This window comes from Rhynchophorus ferrugineus, unplaced genomic scaffold (assembly GCF_030347505.1).
Source record: "Rhynchophorus ferrugineus isolate W39M unplaced genomic scaffold, kcgeb_rfMv2 rfM6, whole genome shotgun sequence".
Lineage (NCBI taxonomy): Eukaryota > Metazoa > Arthropoda > Insecta > Coleoptera > Curculionidae > Rhynchophorus > Rhynchophorus ferrugineus.
In genome coordinates, this window is record NW_027472585.1 from 17,829,740 (window position 1) to 17,850,930 (window position 21,191).

A 21,191-nucleotide genomic window follows, 5' to 3' on the forward strand; every position below is an offset into this window, starting at 1 on the left:
TCCGCACCCGAGGAAAATCAACGATCATGAGAGCACCGAAGACGGTGAACGCAGTCGACGCCCAAAAGAGGTTGTTACCGACGAAAACATAAAAAAAAATCACAAAATGATTTTGAATAACCGTAAATTGAAATTGAATAAAATAGCAGACACTCTAAAGATTTCAAATGAACGTGTACACCATATCATTGACGAATATTTGAGTATGAGAAAGCTCTGTTCAAAGTGAGTGCCTCGAGACCACACTTGGCCAAAAACAACGACGAGTTGATGATTCTCTGCTGCTGAGTTTTTACGTCGATATGTGACAATGGATGAAACATGGCTCCATCATTTCACTCCGAAGTCCAATCAATAGCCATCAGAGTGGACTGCGCATGATGAACCCGCTCCAAACTGTGGAAAACGCAACAGTCGGCTGGAAAGGTTATGGCGTCTGTATTTTGGGAGGCGCATTTAATAATTTTCATTGACTAACGTCAAAAAGTAACTACCATCAACAGCGACTATTACACAGCGTTATTGGACCGTTTTAAGGACGAAATCGCCGAAAAATGGTCGCATTTGGAGAAAAAGGAAGTTCTGCTTCACCAAGATAATGCACCGTGTCACAAGTCAGTGATAACAATGGCAAAAAATCCATGAATTGGGCTAAGAATTGCTTCCTCATCCACCGTATTCTCCAGATCTGGCCCACCGAGACTAATTCCTGTTCTCAGATCTCCAAAGAATGCTCGCTGGGAGGAAATGTTCGTCGAATGAAGAGGTGATCGCCGAAACTGAGGCCTATTTTGAAGCAAAGGACAAATCGTACTACAAAAATGGTATCGAAAAGTTGGAGGGTCACTATAGTCAGTATATCACCCTTGAAGAGAATTATGTTGTTATTAAAGTATTAGAGAGATACAAATGACTCAGAATTTTCGATGAAGCGAACAAAGTTTTAAAAAAATTAATAACAAAATATGAAGTCTTGATTTAACGTGTATTACGGCATTAAATGGTATCGGTTTAAAATGGAAAAGCTTGTCTTCTTAAAAATTATTCTATTATGTAATTAAATATTTTTCTATAAATCGTGATAATATTAAGAGTTTCATGATCAGTTTCAGTTCATATCACCCCTAGCTTTTATTTTTACTCGAGTATATGTAAATTTTAAAAGCTGTTGTATGATCAACATTAAAGGATCCACTAAGAATCTGTCATTAATGTTGGTCGAAAAATAGTTCTAGTGAACAAGGTGTTGTTTGGTCAATGTATTGAAATTGTTGCTTCAAATATAAACACTGATACAGGCACGTCTTTATTAATGGCTTATATTCATCAGTCGCGCTATTAACATAAATGTGTATGTTATTCTTGCCCTGGATAATCATTTAAAATAGTGTTTATAACGAATATATTCAAGAATCTTCGAATACTAAAACATTATAATAATAAGAAAAACCTTTCTTGCTTAGCATTTAGAAAGTCGTTTAAGTGATGCCTGAACCCTTTTCACCCTCAGGGTGCGCTACGCACATAATGCTTTGTTTACAATCAAACTGCTCCTGACAATCTCTCATCAACGCTACTGAATGTCCAGATATCTAATGGGACTGTTAACTCCCAGTTTCTCTTTTATCTTGTGAAACTTCACAAATACATCTTCGGAAATCCTTTTGAATTAAAACTAATACAAACCTTCCATCTAATCTAATCGCTAGATACCCTACTAATGTTTACATCACATTATAAATAATTGTTAAATCATTAGAGCACATATCCATTTACTTGAATTTATTTACGCCGATAGTTAGCATATCCCATTTAATGACACAACATCCGGTTGTCTTATTTTACCTTGTAAAAACAGTATAAATCCCATAAAACCGAAGTCTGTAATGCGATTATTACGTTATCCAGTCGTTAGTCACTTTTACTGATATTGAAATTAAAACAAGTATTAAAAATATGAACATATCTAGAACAAATTAAGTCGCTTTTTTTATTTGTGTTGATAGTTGATAGAATAAATTACAATACAATACCTTAATATATACATATTGATATATAATTATGACGTAACCAAGATATGATAAAACTTTCAGTACATATATATTGAGAGATAATTGAAGATCATTTACAAGATATATGATTTCTGTTTTATCGGCTGGTAGTACTATAAATTACTGAATGTACAAATATTAGTCACTTTTATTCAGAATGCCTTTAAATGCTATATAATTTTTACAATGTAGGAAGGAGCTAAATAAGAATTTTAAAAATGCCTTTCTGAAAAAAAAACACTTAATTAGAATTAATGATTAACTAGAAGGTATATTAATTAGCTTCGGCCCATAGAGAGATGGTAGGTATGTAGAACACAAATATGAGTTATTAGAAAATATGGTAGATCTGAAGTATGACAAGGACCTGGAGTTGATGATGACTACAGTGTTTAAGGTTTAAGGAATTTTGAGACGAAGGAATGATGAGCAAGCAGTATAAAAGATTCAGTTCAACCTCTGTTTGATTTATACTTCCTAAATTCAACAAATAGCCGTTAATGATCAAAAGTAGTAAAATAATAAATTTATTGAATATTTCGAAAACTAAATAGATAGCTTTTGGTTGCTCAGGTCCAAATTTGTATCTAGTTGTGTTATTACGATTAAGATCAGTTCCTTTGGCCAACCCATCTTGAGTAGATGGTATCTCCTATAACTTCTACTTTCATGAGATTATTTTGAAATGTATAAACCTCACAACTCCATCCATATTTTTTCTCAGAATAAATTTGTGCAAGTGTAGAAATATTGACTTTATTGAATTTAATATTGTTGCTAGTATCCATCCAGTGTTCAGTCAAATCTGATTGGAAATTGCTGACGTTGTTTTATCTGTATATTTATCATCCTTCTAGTTTCTCCTATCTTTATTTTCTCACATTCACAGGGGACCTTCTCACCTTACACCTTTAATTGATACCTTGTAATTTTTAGAATAGCATGAGATATCTCCCTATATAGTTTTAATACAGCATGAATATTGTGTTCCCTTAGTATCCTGCCAATGTTGTCTGCACTTCCTTGAAATGACGGGAGAATTGCTAGAGTTTTCGGCCTAATCTTGTTCTGCTTCTTGCAAGTAAGTTGTATCTTATGTAGAGAACTTGAGGTATATCGAATTTTATATTTTAGCATAGCGGCCTACAAAATACCAAAAAAAGTTTATCCCAGATGTTGAGTACGTACGAGGTGCCACCAGAGTCGACCAATACGCGATAACGAAGATCTGGCAACCCCAAGACGTTGATCTCTAATATCATTGAAGGGTACTTTCGATCATTCAGTCACTGACCATCGCTCAGTTCAGACGTGGTATGATCGAATGGCCAATAGTCTTTTCGGTAACACTTCGTTGTTTTACATTTTCTATATTTTATATACCATCAGTAAATAATGGTCACATAATATAACCATCACTGTTATATTTCATCCTACCTCCATTCATCGCCCTATAAACCCTCAAACTTATATTGGTCTTATCATATTGATAATCTCTTTATACAGATCCCTCAAGTAGGTCTTCCATTCTGAAAAAAGATGTTTTAGAATTGATTAAACTAATTCTCCAAGAAATCTGACTGAATGTCATGAATATGAATATATGTGATAAAAGGTATAGTGCTTCATTAAGATGTATGTGTGCAAATGCGTGAAGATACGATCGTAGCTGACCGTTGTCATAATGCTGTTTGTATCTATAATGTTTTTTGGACTATTAGCTTTCAAACGCGCCATAATATATAGTCTATTCAAAGTTTTTTTAGTAATGCGTTGTGGGTATTTGTGGCGTCGAAACATTACAATGTTGCCGCATCAACTCGTGAGATTTAATTCAGTTTAAAAAAATCCAATCAAATAAAATGATTGAACAAAAATGTTATCTAATATAATTTATTTTAACATTATGCTATATCTTAAAACTATAGTTAATTATACAGCCACAATAATTTTATAGGTAAGAGTTAAAACCTCTTATCACTATTGTTTTTCAAGAATTTTGTATACGTTTGAGGGCTGGTCGCCGTCCGGTTGTCAGATGTACGCTAAATTATTCAAAATATTAGTTAAAATTATTACAGGTCATAAACCGGCAAACATTATTTTAGCCCTTTATTTTGATAAATTTTAAGTCGTTCCGTAATAAAATGCTGAAAACAATAGATATTCAGGATCACAAATTGATTGCGGCTTTAATAGGTTATTTCGAAAAGGAATGAGACAACGGAGGCCCTCTTTTGCCCGTAAATGCCGTTCGAAAGATAATTATTGATGATATTAAATAATATAAGTCCCTCCAATTTTATTGAAAATTTTGGCTTGGCTCTATTCAAGACCTAATATACGAAATGTATAAAACCAGTAGGTACACAAACTATTTTATCGATATAAACATAATTTAATACAATTGTTTCAGAGAAAATTGTCTCTCTGGAAAGTATACATAAAATAATTAGAGACATACAGCTTTTTGAGGGATGTAAGGCATCTTTTCATAAACTTTTACAAGGTATAGGGTTTAAGCGGTGTAAAGATAACCCTCGGAAAGGCTAAATGGAACTTCCAGACATTACCGTAAAAATAATTCAATTAATACCATGAAATAATATAAGAAACTTGAATATTTCAAAATGATTCATTGTGACACTCTTGGCAAGGCAGTAACAAAAAAGTATAAAGGCAATAAAAATTGATGGAAAAAGGTAAAAGTAACAATAACAATTCAATTGGGTTTTGTTGGTCATTATATTTATTAATAGTTAATTGCAGATATATTGTTGGTTGAGAAGGATAATCCATCAAGAACTGTTCGGATATGTGGAAGGAAGCATTGTCAACCATAATACCTTGGATGAACTCGATAAGGCATACAAAGGAAGTAATTGATAAAAGGTGGAATCGTGAACATATTCTAGACAGAATATTAGAAATTAACAGATTAGTGATTTAATTGGACAGTGAGTCGTAAAGTGAAAGTGACTGAAGGAAACTTTCAGGATATGTGATAATGCTGTGCAGTGCTGGAAATTCCGAAGACAGAGTGATGAGAGCGGAAACAATTAAATGTATGCACATAATTAATTGAATATAACTATAGAAAATGATAATGTAACGCGTGAAATATTTGTGTGCACAGATATGATTGTAACTGTTCAAAATTAAACATAAGCATTAGGTTAGAACGTATAAGGAGAGAATGAATACTAACTGTTTTTTAGATATAGTAAATGCATTAGACAGAATTCAGTGATTAATTTTATCAAGAATGGTGTACACAGATAGTAACAGAAGAAATTAAAATATGATGACTTGCCAAGTAAACACACCATCGAAGAAAACAAGAACTAAACGTAAAAAGTAAATATGCTCTCAAATGTAAAATGTAAAATATGTTTCTCAGATATACAATTGTTGATTAGGTGGATTAGGCCTACAGAGGGATAACACTAGATAAAAAAACGCGGCTAGAAACTCTACCCCATGGATGGTGTGGAAAAGAGTTTAATGTAAATAAAACAAATCTAACCAACAAACTATTATACCCGTATTCTTAATTGTAATTTTAAGTCCTTCGATAATATATGTATTAGATGTAGTATAATGTTAAACTAAATTATATTTGATAACATTTTTGTTCAATTATTTTATTTAGATTATTGTAATGTTTCGACGTCACAAATATCCACGACGCATTACTAAAAAAACTTTGAGCAGACTATAGTGCCATAGTATGGTCAGTGGATCTCGCCCTATTTCCGGAACACTTTAACCTTAACCCCAACCTATGTTCATATTTGTCATATAGTTTGTTCATATAGTTATATTTGGGAATGGCTTTTCTAAAACTTCCTTTATTCTATAGTATGGTCGGAACCGCAGTGCCTCTCAGATTAGAGCACAAGCCAGAATAGTTATATAAACACATCGTAACATATAAAAAACGGTCTGGAATCCCACGAATGAGAGAGAAAGAAGAATATCAATTGTTTCGCGTTGTCTATAAACAGAATAATAAATGATCTTCGTTAATTTATATGAAGCAAAATTAATGGTGTCGTTAGAGCTCTAATGGGAAGACAGTCAGGTTTATAAATAGAAATTTGGAGATTAACAAAGGAAATAGCGATCATTTATTGCACAGATAAAATCTCGCTTTAAATTGGCATATTTTCTGGTAAACAGGAGTGCACCGAAAGAATTTAATCTTCGTTATTTTTCGAGCATACGTTCGACGGCCGTCCAAAACATTGTAACGATGACGCGCGTATTTTAGTCGGCACGGCGATATATGACCTTCTAATTTGAACATCATTGCGAAACAAAAACCTCATAATTTGATTTTAAAAATATTTCAAACATAATAAATAAAATATTAAAAACGGAGCATTTTATGTAGGAACTAGTGTTGGGAACTATCGACTGAAATCGATTATCGACTGATTAGTAATTTACTACTTTTTACTATCGACTGTTTCAGTCGCTGTTTTTTGCTCCACTGATTTTACTAATTTTTATCAATGACTCTTTCAATCGACTGTTTTCAGTCGCTATTTTCGGTCCAATTAATTTTCTTACTATTTACTATCGACTGTTTCAGTCGTGTACTTTTAGTTTCTATTTTTGGTTCTACTAGTTTTAATCGACTGATTTTTAACGTTCTGGCTCTGTTGCCTTAGCCGCGACCTTGACAAAAATGTACCGAATTTAGGCTTACATAGATTTATGTGTAATATATATAGTTTTATGTTTTTTTGGTAGTTTGCTTGTAAATAACAATATATTGTATATTAATATAGCAGCATTTTGGAACGATATTTTTCAAGATTTTTAATATAATATGGTAAAAAGTTTAAAACTGTGAATGATAAATAACAAAATACTTTTGACTGTATTTATGGCAATAATAGATAATATTTCGATTACTCTCTCTATTTTCATGAATTAGTTTTTTTTTATTAGGTGTATATTTAATTTTTATTTAGTATTTATGGTTATTGTACACCTTTAGTTTTCAGGTTTTGCTTCAGATCTATTGTATTGTCTATATTTATTATAGTATATTATTTGAAAATAGCAATTAACATATTAAAATACCATAAAACATTTTTGTGATATTATTCCATTCCATAAAAAAATCCATTCCTTTTTACAGAACCACAGAGCATTCCGATATAAAAGCAATTCTACATTGTTTAAAATGAAATTGTTAATTGCAATTTAATAGCATTCAGTAATAATGTTTTTCCCCTTCATTTTTAAAGTTAGTACGTGAAGGAGTACGTACATCTCCGTCTCGCTTATATTACCGTTGCAAAATATAAGCACATATAAAATTAGCTGCTCCAAGTAATTATTTCTGTCCTTTCCTCTCTCACAATTTTTACAGGAAAGGGTTCGTACATCTTCTTCTGACATCACAAATTGAACAAAACTGTGGAACGTTTTTTTGGCTATCGAATATTTCGACTCTTTTGCGACTATCGACTGTTTCGACTGTTTTCAGTCGATAGTAGCCAACGCTAATAGGAAGAAACATTCTTAAATAACAATAATTGGAATGCCGTATTCAGTAATAATCTAAATATCTATACATAATTAATTTGTAGAAATGAAATTATATTTTTTTAAAGTCAATTTTGTCTATGAGAACTTGTTTCATACAAATTTATTTGATTGCAGATGTTGATCTAATTGGCAACACCGTTGCCATTGGCTATATTTTCAATTGTAGAATGTTGGAGAGTGTATTTTACAAAAAATATGAAAAATTATTACATAAAATGTCTTAAGCTTTCATGGTAGTCGCATAAGAAATGTCTTTCTAGAAGGAAACTCATAAAATCAGGCATACCTGCAGGTATATCATTCATTGCACACAATGTTCAAGTGAACAGCTCGATGACACGGTTCAGTGCTAAAGTTCTATACATTAAGCAAATCTATCTATAAGTAAATCAACCCACAGAAACACATGCCATCATCTTTCACAAGAACTGATTTAGTTTCCACGATTAACAACATTAAGCTGAGAAAGTCACTACCCCATGACTAGAAAAGGCCACATACTATTCTGCGAACGAAGGCCCAGTTAGTCTCCCTAGATTTAGTTCGTCGTCCAAAAGGATAGCGAAATAATCAACCTTCTGAATCCGATCTGCAATCTGCAAATTCAGCAGGCTTTCCACGCCAGTGCTTATATAAAATGCTAATTCGATCGTCAGTTTCATATAGATCTAGCGTCTAGTTTAAGTTCATTACACCTGCTCAGGCGAAATGCTTTCAAATATCCCAAAACAAGCACCTCTTGAACGTCCTGAAACTCCAAAATTCACAGCGAAACTCGCCTTCTACCAGTCCAGACATTCATACCTAAACTATTGAGGAAATCTCATCAAAAATCAAGGCACTTTAAGTTCATCTTGGATCTGACTGACTTATTAAGTTTTTTTCGCAACGGCCAGTTTCCATTCATTGTTTAACAGGCGGTTAATTTCTTTATAGGATAACAGATAACAGACAACGTTATCTGGCTACGGTAGAGTTTCAAAGGCAGTTCAACCTGGTCAAACCTGAGCTCACTGGGTGATTTCTCGTATCTATAGCAGGCAAAGTAAAATATGGTAGCCGCAGTGTTTAAGGCGGCATTACGATCCTTCTAGTGTTGCAATTGCTGTAAATTCCTGTCAGTCCCCAATGAATTAGATTAAGATAAATGGGTAGTTACATTTAATTAAAATGTGGGAAATTAACATAAGTTGCTTACAATGCGTAATAGAGATTTCTAATTTCGATCAATGAGGAAGTAATCAACAGTATCCAAACAGCAATTTATTATGCCTTGCTTGTACCTCTCTTCTAGAGAAATAGCAGGAGTAAGGGAGTCCTTCTTGATACTCCAAAACGTGTTATCTTGTTCCACTAGATGCAATTCAAAGTGCACTAAACCCTATGTCGTATAATAAAGAACCTACACCATTAGTGGGTGTGGGAAAAAGGCATTATCAATGATTCATAGAGAGTTTTGACAGTTTTAGTGTATATACCAGATTTTAGAATGGCTATTAAGGAAAATTCAAAGCTATAAGGGTTCCTTGGTTGTGAGCATCTCAGCAAATAGAATAGTAGAAGTATAGGGCAACTTAAGGAGTTTATTGTACGCTACAATGAACTGACATCAATATGAATCATATACTTATTCAAACTAAAAGAATTAAAAAAAAGTCTACCGCAATGACTCTGATACTTGAAGCTTATTTGCGTTCAAATATGGCCAATTTTAAGATGTTATGTTTAATCAATAATATTAGATATCAATTACAATAATATTCCTTTCATAAGATATTACATCAAATACTATGAGTGAGAAGAGTTTTTAATGTCATTTTTTGGAGATGTAAGCTTCTGATAAAGTGCATCATAATAGACATAGATATTTCGTATAAGACTTTAAAAGTTAAACATAAAAATGCTTGGAATTAAAAGTAGTAACAACAGGACCCCCATCTGACAGTGCGTTGGGACAGGACCGGATATACACCTGTGGTGTAAGTGATGAGTTGAAATGTAATAGACCAACTGCTTTTGCTTTTTTTTTTTTTTTTTTTTTTTTTTTTTTTTATTACTCTTCGTGAGTCCACAATCTGCCCTATTGGCAATAAGTATTTCTTCTGTTTATATTATATATACATGGCATGTAGAAAATCACTTCATTAAGCAATCTTCTGTATAAAATATTATTTTAATTAATTAGTCTTATTCTAATGCTTATTCTAAACTCTACATATGTCCAGTAATCAGATCAGGTGGTGTTAAACGTTTTAGTCTACGCACTTCACTATCACGTCGCATATTTAGCTGATTAGCGAGTACATTGGGATGCACTGACACCCTTTCGAAGTACTTCACACAAACACGTTGGATTACACTCGTTATAGGTTCTAGAGGAATATCGCGTTGTATCACTTTATTTGAAATATAGTACGGAGCATCAACAATGGCACGCAACACCTTATTTTGGAACCGTTGAATGATGGATATATTAGATTTGCTAGCGGTACCCCATAGTTGAATTCCATATGTCCAAATGGGCTTGAGTATAGACTCATACAGCAATATCTTGTTATCTAATGATAACTTGGATTTGCGCCCAATGAGCCAATACATTTGATATAATTTTAGTCCTAGTTGTTTCCGTTTAGAGAGTATGTGCTTCTTCCAGGTTAGGCGTCGATCTAAATGCATACCAAGATATTTAACATGCTCTGCTTGGGGGAGTTGACGATGATTGATATTTACTGGTGGACATGTTCTTCTACGCAGGGTAAACGTTATATGCGTGGATTTTGATTCATTGGCTTTAATGCGCCATGTCTTCAACCATAATTGTATTTGCTCCAGGTGGGTTTGTAGGTTTATTGATGCTGTGACTGGGTCTTCATGGGATGCTAAGATTGCTGTATCATCTGCATATGTTGCCACAGTAGTTATTTTTGTGGTGGGCAGATCAGCCGTATACAGAAGATACAGTACTGGACCCAGTACACTACCTTGCGGAACTCCTGAATAAATGGGATTTAGTTCGGTATATTCATCGCCTTGATTTACAATAAAATGTCTGTCAGTGAGATAAGATTTTAGTAGCTGATAGTCCGGATGAGGGAGAAGTTTCTTTAGTTTAACCTGCAAGCCCGTATGCCATACTTTGTCAAAAGCCTGAGATATGTCTAGGAAAGCAGCCGAACAATATCTTTTGGCATTTAGGTCAGCGTTTATTTGGTTTACAAGTCTATGCACTTGTTCTATGGTCCCATGCTTATTGCGAAAGCCAAACTGATGTTCTGGAATAATTTTTCTTTTTTCTATTATATAGTTTAGTTTTTTTATGTATAATTTCTCGAAAACTTTCGAGATTATTGGTAATAAACTTATAGGTCGGTAGGAGGTCACATCTTCTGGTATTTTTCCTGGTTTAAGTATCATTAATATTTTAGCTACTTTCCAGATACTAGGGAAGTAATTAATTCGTAGCATAGCATTAAATATATATGTTAATAGTTTTATAGCCTTTTCTGATAGTTCTTTTAAAATTTTGCCAGTAATTAAGTCATAACCAGGAGCTTTTTTAATATTAATCTCTCTCATTATTGTATGTTTAACTTTTTTGACCGTTAATTTCTCGTGCGGTAAATCCATTTGAAATGGCGAATCTAGAAAGCTAGTAATTTTATTTTCGTCACCTTTATGTAGCTGAGACAGGAAAGGTTTAAAAATATTTTTTAAGTGTTTTGAGAAAATGTCGGCCTTCTCTTTATTGCTTCTCGCCCAATTATTTTCGCTTGTTTTAATAGGTGGGTTATGCAGCTGGGATCTCCTAAGCTTTTTTGTTGCTTTCCACAACGAATAGTCTGTAGCCTCAGTTGATGTCAAGTTTTCTAGGTATTCTTGAATGCCTTGGTTCTGTTCAATTTGGATTAGATCTCTCAGCTCTTTTATGGCCCTATTAAATTTTCTTTTATTCTCTTCAGTCCTTTGCTGTTGCCAATTTCGTCGTAACTTTCTTTTTTCTGCTATCTTTTTCTGTACATGATATCTGTGTATTTTTTCTTGGAAATGTTTCACTGTTGGGAGTCGCGGAATATGCTGCCTCCTGTATATTTTTTGTAAGATTTATTGCTGCTATTTCTATATCCATTTCAGTTTGTAACGGTAAATTTAGAGAGATATTTTGGTCTAAGTTTTCTCTAAATGAGGGCCAGTTAGTTCTATTATTGCACAGAGAAGGGGGTTTATCTTTGATGGTAATTTTTGAAGAAATTGTTACTATTATTGGTGAATGATCAGAAGACAGGTCGAAGCATGATTCTGCCTGACACTTTTTTGGATCAATATTTTTTGTAATACAGAAATCTATTGTATCTGGTTTTTTATTTCTGTCTGAAGGCCAATATGTTGGTTCACCAGTAGAGATATGTTGTAAGTTATCTTTCCTTATGGCTTTAAGCTGTTCTCTACCTTTTGAGGTTATTATTCTTGAACCCCACATTAAATGTTTTGCATTATAATCTCCTCCTGCTATAAATCTATTACCTAGCGTACTGAAGAATTCTTGAAATTGTTCTGCCTTGTTGTTATGTTTGGGTGGGCAATAAATCGCAGAAATTGTTAATGGTCCATGGGCTTCCTCTATGGTTATACTGGTGGCTTGCAGGTAGTCTTTGCGGAATTTTTCGTTTTCGAAATGCTTTATATCATCTCGAATTATTATGGCTGTACCTCCATGTGCTTTATCATCAGGGTGATTTGTATGATAAAGCTTATATTTAGGAACTTTCAGATAATTCTTGTCCGTAAAGTGTGTTTCGGAAACCATCATAACGTCAATATTTTGTTTATTTACGAACATTTTTAGTTCCCTGGCGTGTTGTTGGAGCCCATTGGCATTCCAGACGGCGATTTTGTAGCTATTGGTTTCAGGCATTAGGCAAGTTTGCTTACGACGGTTGTGAGTAGACCAAGCATCGTACTCATTTGATCCATTAGTTTGGCCATCATATTTTCTAATCTTGAGATGTTGCTAGTTTCAGTAGGCTGAGATATTGTCTCTCGTTTTTGTGCTGAACCATTTTCAACTATTTGGGCATAAGTTATGTCTGGTTGACTTGTTCTGGTGGGTAGTGGTAGATTGGTAGTAGTGGATTGTTTTTGTTGATGCCTTTTTTCCCTTAAGGCAGGATAGAGTTTCTGCTGTAGTTGCTTGTGAACTGCGCAACCCTTGTAGTTCGCTGGATGATTTCCATTACAGTTAACACATTTCACTTTTTCATCGCGAACTTTACGAGTACAATCTCCTGTCTTATGTTCTCCTGCACATTTTACGCATCTATATGATTTGCGACAGTAAGTCTTTGTGTGCCCGTGCGCTTGACACCTTGTGCATTGTGGTATAATTCTCTTTATATGTGGTGGTTCGCATTTAATAATATTATTTTCCAATTTGGTGATTTCATACACCGCCTTATTATTTCCATTAGGTTTTATGTCTATATAAAACATAGGCAGAGGTTTTTTTGTCGTGTGATGTCGTATATTGTGAATATTTACGACCTCGTGGCCTTTTCTGCTAGTGCTACCTTGATGGTGTTAAAGTCCGTCCCGTGATGTAATCCTTTTAATACGAATTTAAATGTTCTCTCGGATTTTGGCCTGAATGTATGGTATTGGGTGTTTCTTTCATCTAATTCTTTTATAAGAACTTTAAAGTGATCCGCTTCGAACAATTGGATTTTAATTGTTTCATAGCTCACTGTTTTAATTGTGTAGTTCGTAGTAATGGTTTTCAATAAGTCATGGATGTTTTTTATTATTCCTACCTTATAGACTGTTATTGGTGGTGGTTTGGGAACAACTTTTTCAGGGCTTGGTTGTATGTTCTCTTCAATTTCTTCCGACAGGTTGCTAAAACTGTTTTTTGTCTCTATCGGTTTCTGCAACCAATAGTCACTGATTCTTGTTTGTTTCCTCGCGATTTCTTCTTCTGGACTTCTCAATCGTTTTTTGTTAATGACTGTAGTCCATTCTGATGGTGGAGTTTGCGTTATTGCTGTTTGTTCTAATCTTATATCAAAGTGTGCAGGTGATTTGGTTGAATCACTATGGTTTGCCATTTTTTAATTTTTAATATTTTATTTAATTTACTTCCAGAGGATAAAAAAAATAAAATAAATACATTGTTTATTTCACGCACTTCATTTTCCACTTACGTTATTTTAGCACTAGTTTTTTACTATAAATACTATAAATGAATTTCAAAAGGACTGTTATAAAATAAGATGAAATAATTTTAAACACTAATAAAAATGAGATGCAGTCCTTTTGTCTGGTCACGTAAACACGTATTCACTACACTTTAGGTCCACTGAGAGACGGATAGCCGCGTCTGTTATGCGTTTTTAACACTCAATTGCTTTTGCTGACGATACTATTATAATGCCTGCAGGTACGAATCATTAGACGTTCATTAAAAAGATCTGAAAAGATGTGATAAGAATTCTGAAAATTCTAATTCGAACTATTTCAATATCGTGGTTTCATTGCTTGACAAAGAAAAATTGAATGAACTGCAAGAATCCCAAGAGCAAAAAATTAAAAGTTAGTTCAGGACAACCATCCACATGAATTCTGATTAGAATATCTATGGTCATTGCAGTTATATGTTGGTATCAGATTGGATCAGTATAGTGTAGCGTATTACGAAAAGCAAAGACTTAATTAAGCTGTTATATCTACCGACGACAATTTTGAACAAAAGTCAAGTGTAATAAAGGATATATTATTTACCGCTATATCCAATGTACTCACCAGACATAACGCGTTCTTATTAACATTTATTCAGATTTTGTTGGCTGATGCATAGTTTAGAAATAAGTTAGTTAAGAGTTGGACTGCCCTTTCAACGTATTCGGCATCTCTTCTATCCTTTTTATATGTTACTTTTTGCCTATATACAGTGTACTGTAAAATGTTTAATTGGCAAGTTCTGTAATATCGGTTAATTTACAATATTTACCTTCCAAAGTTAATGAATGCCTTTACTATTAATGACACTTAACTTAGGTAGTTGCGAATATAGTCACTTTTAATTCTCGCATTAAATATATTTCTTGGGAATCTAGTTTGATGCCATATTTTTATAAGTTTCCTTTTTTGTAATATACAAAATAATTATAATCTTTAGACAGTGAAATAATCATCAAAAGTGACTTTGTGCAGTGTTGTTACCCTTTGCGTGACCGAGCGGTGTATTTTCGGTACCCCAGATATGGTTTCTTCTTAATAATAATTCAATTTTTTCTGTGACTTTTTTCCTTCTAATAATCCTTCAGATAATCCTAGAAAATTAATTACTAAGCCCATTTTTTAACAAATTATTGAATTTAATTACGTGGGGTATTTTCGTTTCCCCGCATGGCCTGCAGCGTATCGATATCCGAAGCGCACAATACATGTCTCATCGTGAAACATAGAGAATATGCAAGTGTTCATTCCACTAGAAGATGGCCTTTCAGGATTTTTATGGAAATTATTGATATGACTGCACTCAATGCCCATATCATAATAATACTATCATTCCATAGCAACAACGCTGAATATCTCGGAATGAGTCTCAATGCAAAACTTCGCGGGAAGGAACATATAAAGAAGGAAAGAAAAGAACTGTAATTGATATATAGTAAAATGTACTGGCTAATTGGAGGAAAATCACAATTATCAGTACATAATAAATTTCTATTATATAAGAAAATACTGAAACCTATATGGACATACGAAGTTCAATTATGGGGATGTTCTGCAAAGAGTAACATAAATAAAATACAAATTTGTCAGAACAAAGTCCTGAGAGTACTGTGGGTGCACCCAAATACTATAGGACTGATTTCTACATAGAGACCTTTAGATACCCACAGTCAGTCAAGAAATCAAGAGAATTGCAAGGGGGCATGAGGAAAGACTCCATTCTCATGAGAATATTGAAATATTGCAGCTTTTGGATCCCACCAGAACAGGGCACAGACTCAAAAGAATCAAACCATCTGATCTTGTGTTGTGTAGTGAGGTGTATATATTAAAAAATACAGCAGTGGCCGATGGGTCCTCCTAGTTATATACCTAGATTTTAGTTATCATAAATGCAAATTGTAGGTTAGGCGGAAACGACTAATAACAATGTATTAATTAAATAATAAAAAAAGTCATATCATATATAATAAAAAATTTCCAAAAATGAAAATGTAATGACCAAAGTAGACGACGACTTTTTTTACAAACTTGTCAAAAACTTGCACTCCCATACGTTCTAAACAGGAAACAAAATAGCAATAATTTTCACAGAACTGTGACAAGAGCAATATATTTATTCCTTGCGAAGAGCAATGTCACGATTTAAGAGAATCCTGTCAAAGAGATTTATCAACAGATCAAAGACTTAGTTTTTGTGGCAGATTAGGGGATAGAAAGACAAAAATATCGTGCAGTACATGTAAAAACCCCATTTGCAATGTCCACCGTGACGAAACTAAAACGTTTTTTTGTTCTGACTGTAAAATAATGATTTCCCAAACAAACAGTTCAAATTATTAGAGTTTGACTTGACTGCAAAAAGTCATGCATAATTTACATAAGTTATCGAAGTGTTACAGTGGGGTATCATATCGTAATTACCCCACATGATCTTAAACGTAATTTATGTAGCACGGTTCCGGAAATATTTTAACAAATATATCTTATATCATATTTCTCTTCATATACTAGCTGATCTATAATTTTTAGCTGACATAAAAGCCGGCTTGGTTAACGCAGTGGTAAAGGCGACAGGTAAAAGCGACGGTCCACCTACTGTTGCGATGGTCATGGGTTCGAATCCTAATGGGGCATGGTCGTAAGTACATGTTTGTGATTGTTTAATATTTATGATTGTCTTACGCAAGAATGCAAAATCCGACAATGAAAATAATCCTAGGTACGCCAGTAACCAGGCTGGGTAAGACCGTATGTCTTCTAGGATGATTTCTAGAGTTGGTCGGTCACTCGCCAGTCGATAGGCTTAATCAGAGGACCGTGGTTCGGAGCCCATGGTAAACTGTAAGTCCAGTCCAGATAAATCCACAGATGGTAAAATGAGTTTAAAGTCTATATAGAAAAAAAATATATTCATACAATATGTAGTTTAACACTTTCCCAATTAATTTGCCAATTGATGAACCTGAGGGGTAATTTTTTTATATAAAAATATTACTCAGAGTAATAAGGGTAGGAAAATGATCAGAATTCAAATACGAAACCTCATCTACGTTTATATAATCCACAGGTACATTTTGAATTAAAAAGGAGTTATTTACATCAGGACAATATGCCAAACATGCGATCGCCTAATAGTAAGAAACTTATTTGTAGGCTTAATAACAGAGAATTTAATTAACATCATTGATTCTTAACTATGTTTACAAAAAAAGCGCGATATTTTTTCCTAAACCTGTGAATTGAAGCAAAGTCGAAAGGAATATTTTAAGCGTCGAAACGAACTCTAACCAAACGGGGAAATAAAAAGTTCTCGCTCGATAATTTATGGACCTTTCCACTACCGTTACGCCTATTTACACGAGGCTATTTCAGGAAATAATCGATACCTTTGGGGAGTGCCGGGGGGACGACCGACTACGCGAAACGAACTTTTATTAGATTAAAACCCTCGTGGAGCCGACCAGACAGTGTTTCATTCAATTTTGATGGACGCGACGTCGGTTATCGACAATGGGGCGCGGGTTATATAATTGCGCAAATATGTCGGCGACAGGGATGTTTTCATTACGCCTATATCGGGAAACTATCCAGGTGTTTTCACTGTCGCTGACAATCAGGTTTTTATTCTGTGAAGCAATTTGTTCCAGTAAAAACAAATTAATTGGGTTTTTGTAGGTTATGAAGAGTGTTAGTTTTGTGTGACATGAGTTTGAATTGAAAAAAATAATTCAGTAGCACATCATTCAATAAGCCTCGTGTTTGGCATACTCAGAGTACAGAAAAAATAATATGAGCACCATGCAAATTAGTAATTTTGCATGCATATTGCCAATTCTGATTCCGTGTAAATAATGCGACACGTATGTATTACTCAATTTACATATCAAGCGTTCTATAGCCTATTCAAAATAAGAGTGAGATTACGTCATGAAGATGTTTAATGTATTGCTTTATGACAATATTTTCCTTCTCTTTTTCTAGATAACAAGAGATACAATGCTGAGTGATACCTTCAAACATGTCAACCAAATCAACCTATGAAAGTTGTCCGGTCGTCAAAAATCTTCATAATATTAGTTATAAACTATAGTTTATAAACCGACAAACGTCGTTTTAACGCTTTGCTTTTTTTGATAAATTCCAAATAGCTGCTTATTCTTAGTCTGATTGAAAATGCCGAAGCCAGACAGAACAGATTGCATCTCTAGTAAGTTATTTCGAACAGGATCGAGATAATGAAACCCCCCTCTTGATAGTATAATTCGTTAGAAAGGTAGCATGTTTAGCAGGGTTGCAGCTGCATTGAATATTGTTATTGGTATTGTCACTAAAATATCTAAAAAATGAAAAATATAATATTGGATTCACCACAAAGAAACCGTCCTCATACGAAGTGGGTGACGAATCAAGATCAGCTTGAGGTTAGTATATCAGACATCAAATATACGAAATGTATAAAAACAGTGAGTAGATTTTTTTATATGAATATAATTTAATACAATTATTTTGGAAGAAACTGTTAGTCTAGAAAGTATCCATCTTTCTTAGCTTTCTTAGATATGTGCGCTTCGTGAGGGATGTAGAATATCCCTTCATACACCGTTGTGTAATATAGGATTTAAATGGTGTAAAAGTAACCCACAAAGAGGTCTAATAGAACTACCAGACATTGATTTCAAAAGAATAGAATTTTTAAAATCATATAATAAAATTAAGGAAGATATATTATTTCAATTTTAGTATTTGGATAGATTTGGCATGATTGCAAGATGGTAACAAAATAGAATAGCATTAAGACAACCATTGTTGTATTTGTATTCTTGGTGCTGGAAACAAGAATGGTTAATAACAACTTCGGTTTGAATGAACTCGGTAAGACACAAGAAGAAGAAATTGACAAATGATGGAGTCGAGAACAAATTTTAGATATATTTAGATGATTATTCACTTGAATGAATCCTGACAATTTCCAATACAGAGTGGAAACAACTAAAGGTGAGTAAATGATTAATATACGATAACTGTAGAAAATTGTGTTGTAGAGTGTGAAAGACTTATGTGCTTATGTATAACGGACGCCAATGCTAAACTGCGAAAAAAGTGGTGCAACAATCACAGTTTCAGGGCATTTTATGATTGGCAGAACGTGGCATAGTCCAGTGGATAACAGTCGGGTTTATATATGGTAAACCCTAAAAAGGCTCATGGTTCAGACTGCCAGCTTCAGTCAAATATCAGGAAGCGTGGATTATGATATGGGTGGACATATCGTGGTATTCAGCTAGTACTCTCATTTACATCACTAGCCGGATTTTAACGAACGTGTATGAATATCTCGATATCATTAATAACGAAGTCCTTATTATGACTATCATATTTCAAGATGATAATAGATGATAATTCAGCCTTGGATTAAGGAGGAATGGAATATTATGAAGCATCTGCTGTAGCTAGCGCAATCGCTTCAACTTCAATATAGCCGTTCTATGGGGTTAAATAGCAGAAAGATGTGAGGATGTAGATATCCCTTTCCAATATCATTGAAGCAATTGGCGGATGTTTGGGTACAAGAATGGGACATTATGTAGGAAACAATTTAAACACATCCATTTAAGTCAATGAAAACCCAAATTAGGTGGAAAACCCAGATATGGCTTGAAGCGACTAATGGATATTGGCATACAATAAAATAATACTTCTAGGAAAGAAGTTCGGTTCAAATGAATAAGTGATTGCCAAGGCTGACACCCATTTTGAAAGTAAATACAAATAATTTCTACAAAAAGGTATAAAGTAATCAGATAAATTAATATTCAATATTCAATTCAATAGTCAAACTATTTCTAGCATTTATTAAATGACATAGAAATATAGAAAAAAATCTAAAATTGGTAAAAAACTGTAAAACGTCATTATCTAAAAAACAGCATTAACTTCCGGTCGCAATAACAAACAAATACTTGTCAGCAAAAATAAACAAAAAATCTCAAAGAGTTGTTGAATGTGTGGCTAATTTAGAAGGTGCTGCATCGAAGAATTAATATCGGATGTTGCGTCAAATACTGAAGAGAGTGAGCAACTCTCTCGAGATAGGAGTATATATACCAGCGATAACATTAAAAAATATAGCTCAAAAGCTTCCTAAAGTCACATGTAAGCATCGTGAATGACGGCCACAGGGACTAGCAACTTTCAATGTTAGTTCTCCAAAAACTTTCCTCTACCAGACAAAGAGTGCTATTAAATTGGGGATACTTAATTTAACTTTATAGATAAAAGAAATATTTCTCCTCATATATAATATATTATAATATGGGTGAATTATGAAAAATAATGAACTACCTAAATTTATCTGAAGAATAAAATTAAACTTATATATTAGGGAGGTAATACAACGATCCAGAAAAATGAAATACAGCGTTTCTTTTAAATTATGGTTACCACTAAGTTAACTTTATAATATTTAGTGCAGAAAAAACCATACAATCTAGGGAAAATATTTTATATATATATGCTGTTATCAAGTCAAAAACAAAAACATTTTTAGCAGGTCTGAGAATAATCTACTTATATATATATTAGTATATTAAACCATTTGATAATCAATGATATATGTTTAAGAAGGCATTAAAAGCAAAATTATTATAAAATCATTGCTCTAATTTTGATCAGAATTAATGCATAGTTTGGTATTAAACTTATTGTTGTTCCTGAGTTATTCTCAGAGTTGTATGATTTAAAGGAAAGAACGTTTAAATAGTCGTTAGAATATTATAGTGTTCTAGCATTTAGTTATAACGATACTACATATGTTACTGTCACTTTATATGCGGTAAAACATTAAATATATATGAATAATTATATTCGATTGATGCTGTCTAAAAATGCAAATAACACATACAAGCACTAACAGGATGAAAACGATTTTCTTGACGTCAACCGTAAATAATAAATCAGCCACCTGCCATCTAAATATACCACCTTACCTCATATGATTGTTTACATAAACCACCGACTGCTATCTTCGAACAGAAATCTATAACAATGTCGGCGTTCTCCTCACTGCATTGACCACACAACATTTTCGAACAATTTTCACAAACTTTCCCGATTCGATACCGTTTCCACGCGGTAACTGTCAAGAAAACCGATTGGAACAACGCACGCTTGATAACGAAATCGCCTTATTGCAAGACTGTTGTGATCTCCTACGCAAATGTTTCCCTGTTTTCCGATTTGGCACATTTATTAATTCACATTAATCCAGAATATCTGGACCCAATCAGCATTAAAAATAACTTTGCATCGGTTCCCCGGTAACTGTCAATAATTATCGTCAACTAT

The 21,191-nt window shown here is 33.5% G+C and overlaps 1 protein-coding gene across 5 annotated transcripts in view; it reads right to left on the bottom strand.

Annotated features, from left to right (window-relative positions):
• Nucleotides 1–21,117, bottom strand: part of LOC143197888 (uncharacterized) — a 533,325-nt gene extending 512,208 nt beyond the window's left edge. For all 5 annotated transcript variants that reach the window (XM_076406675.1, XM_076406678.1, XM_076406674.1 and 2 more), the window contains exon 1: nt 20,834–21,117. In XM_076406675.1, the coding sequence (XP_076262790.1) occupies nt 20,834–20,929 (96 nt within the window). In that variant the 5' untranslated portion in view covers nt 20,930–21,117. The remainder of the gene's footprint in view (nt 1–20,833) is intronic.
• Between the last annotated feature and the right edge of the window lie 74 nt (nt 21,118–21,191).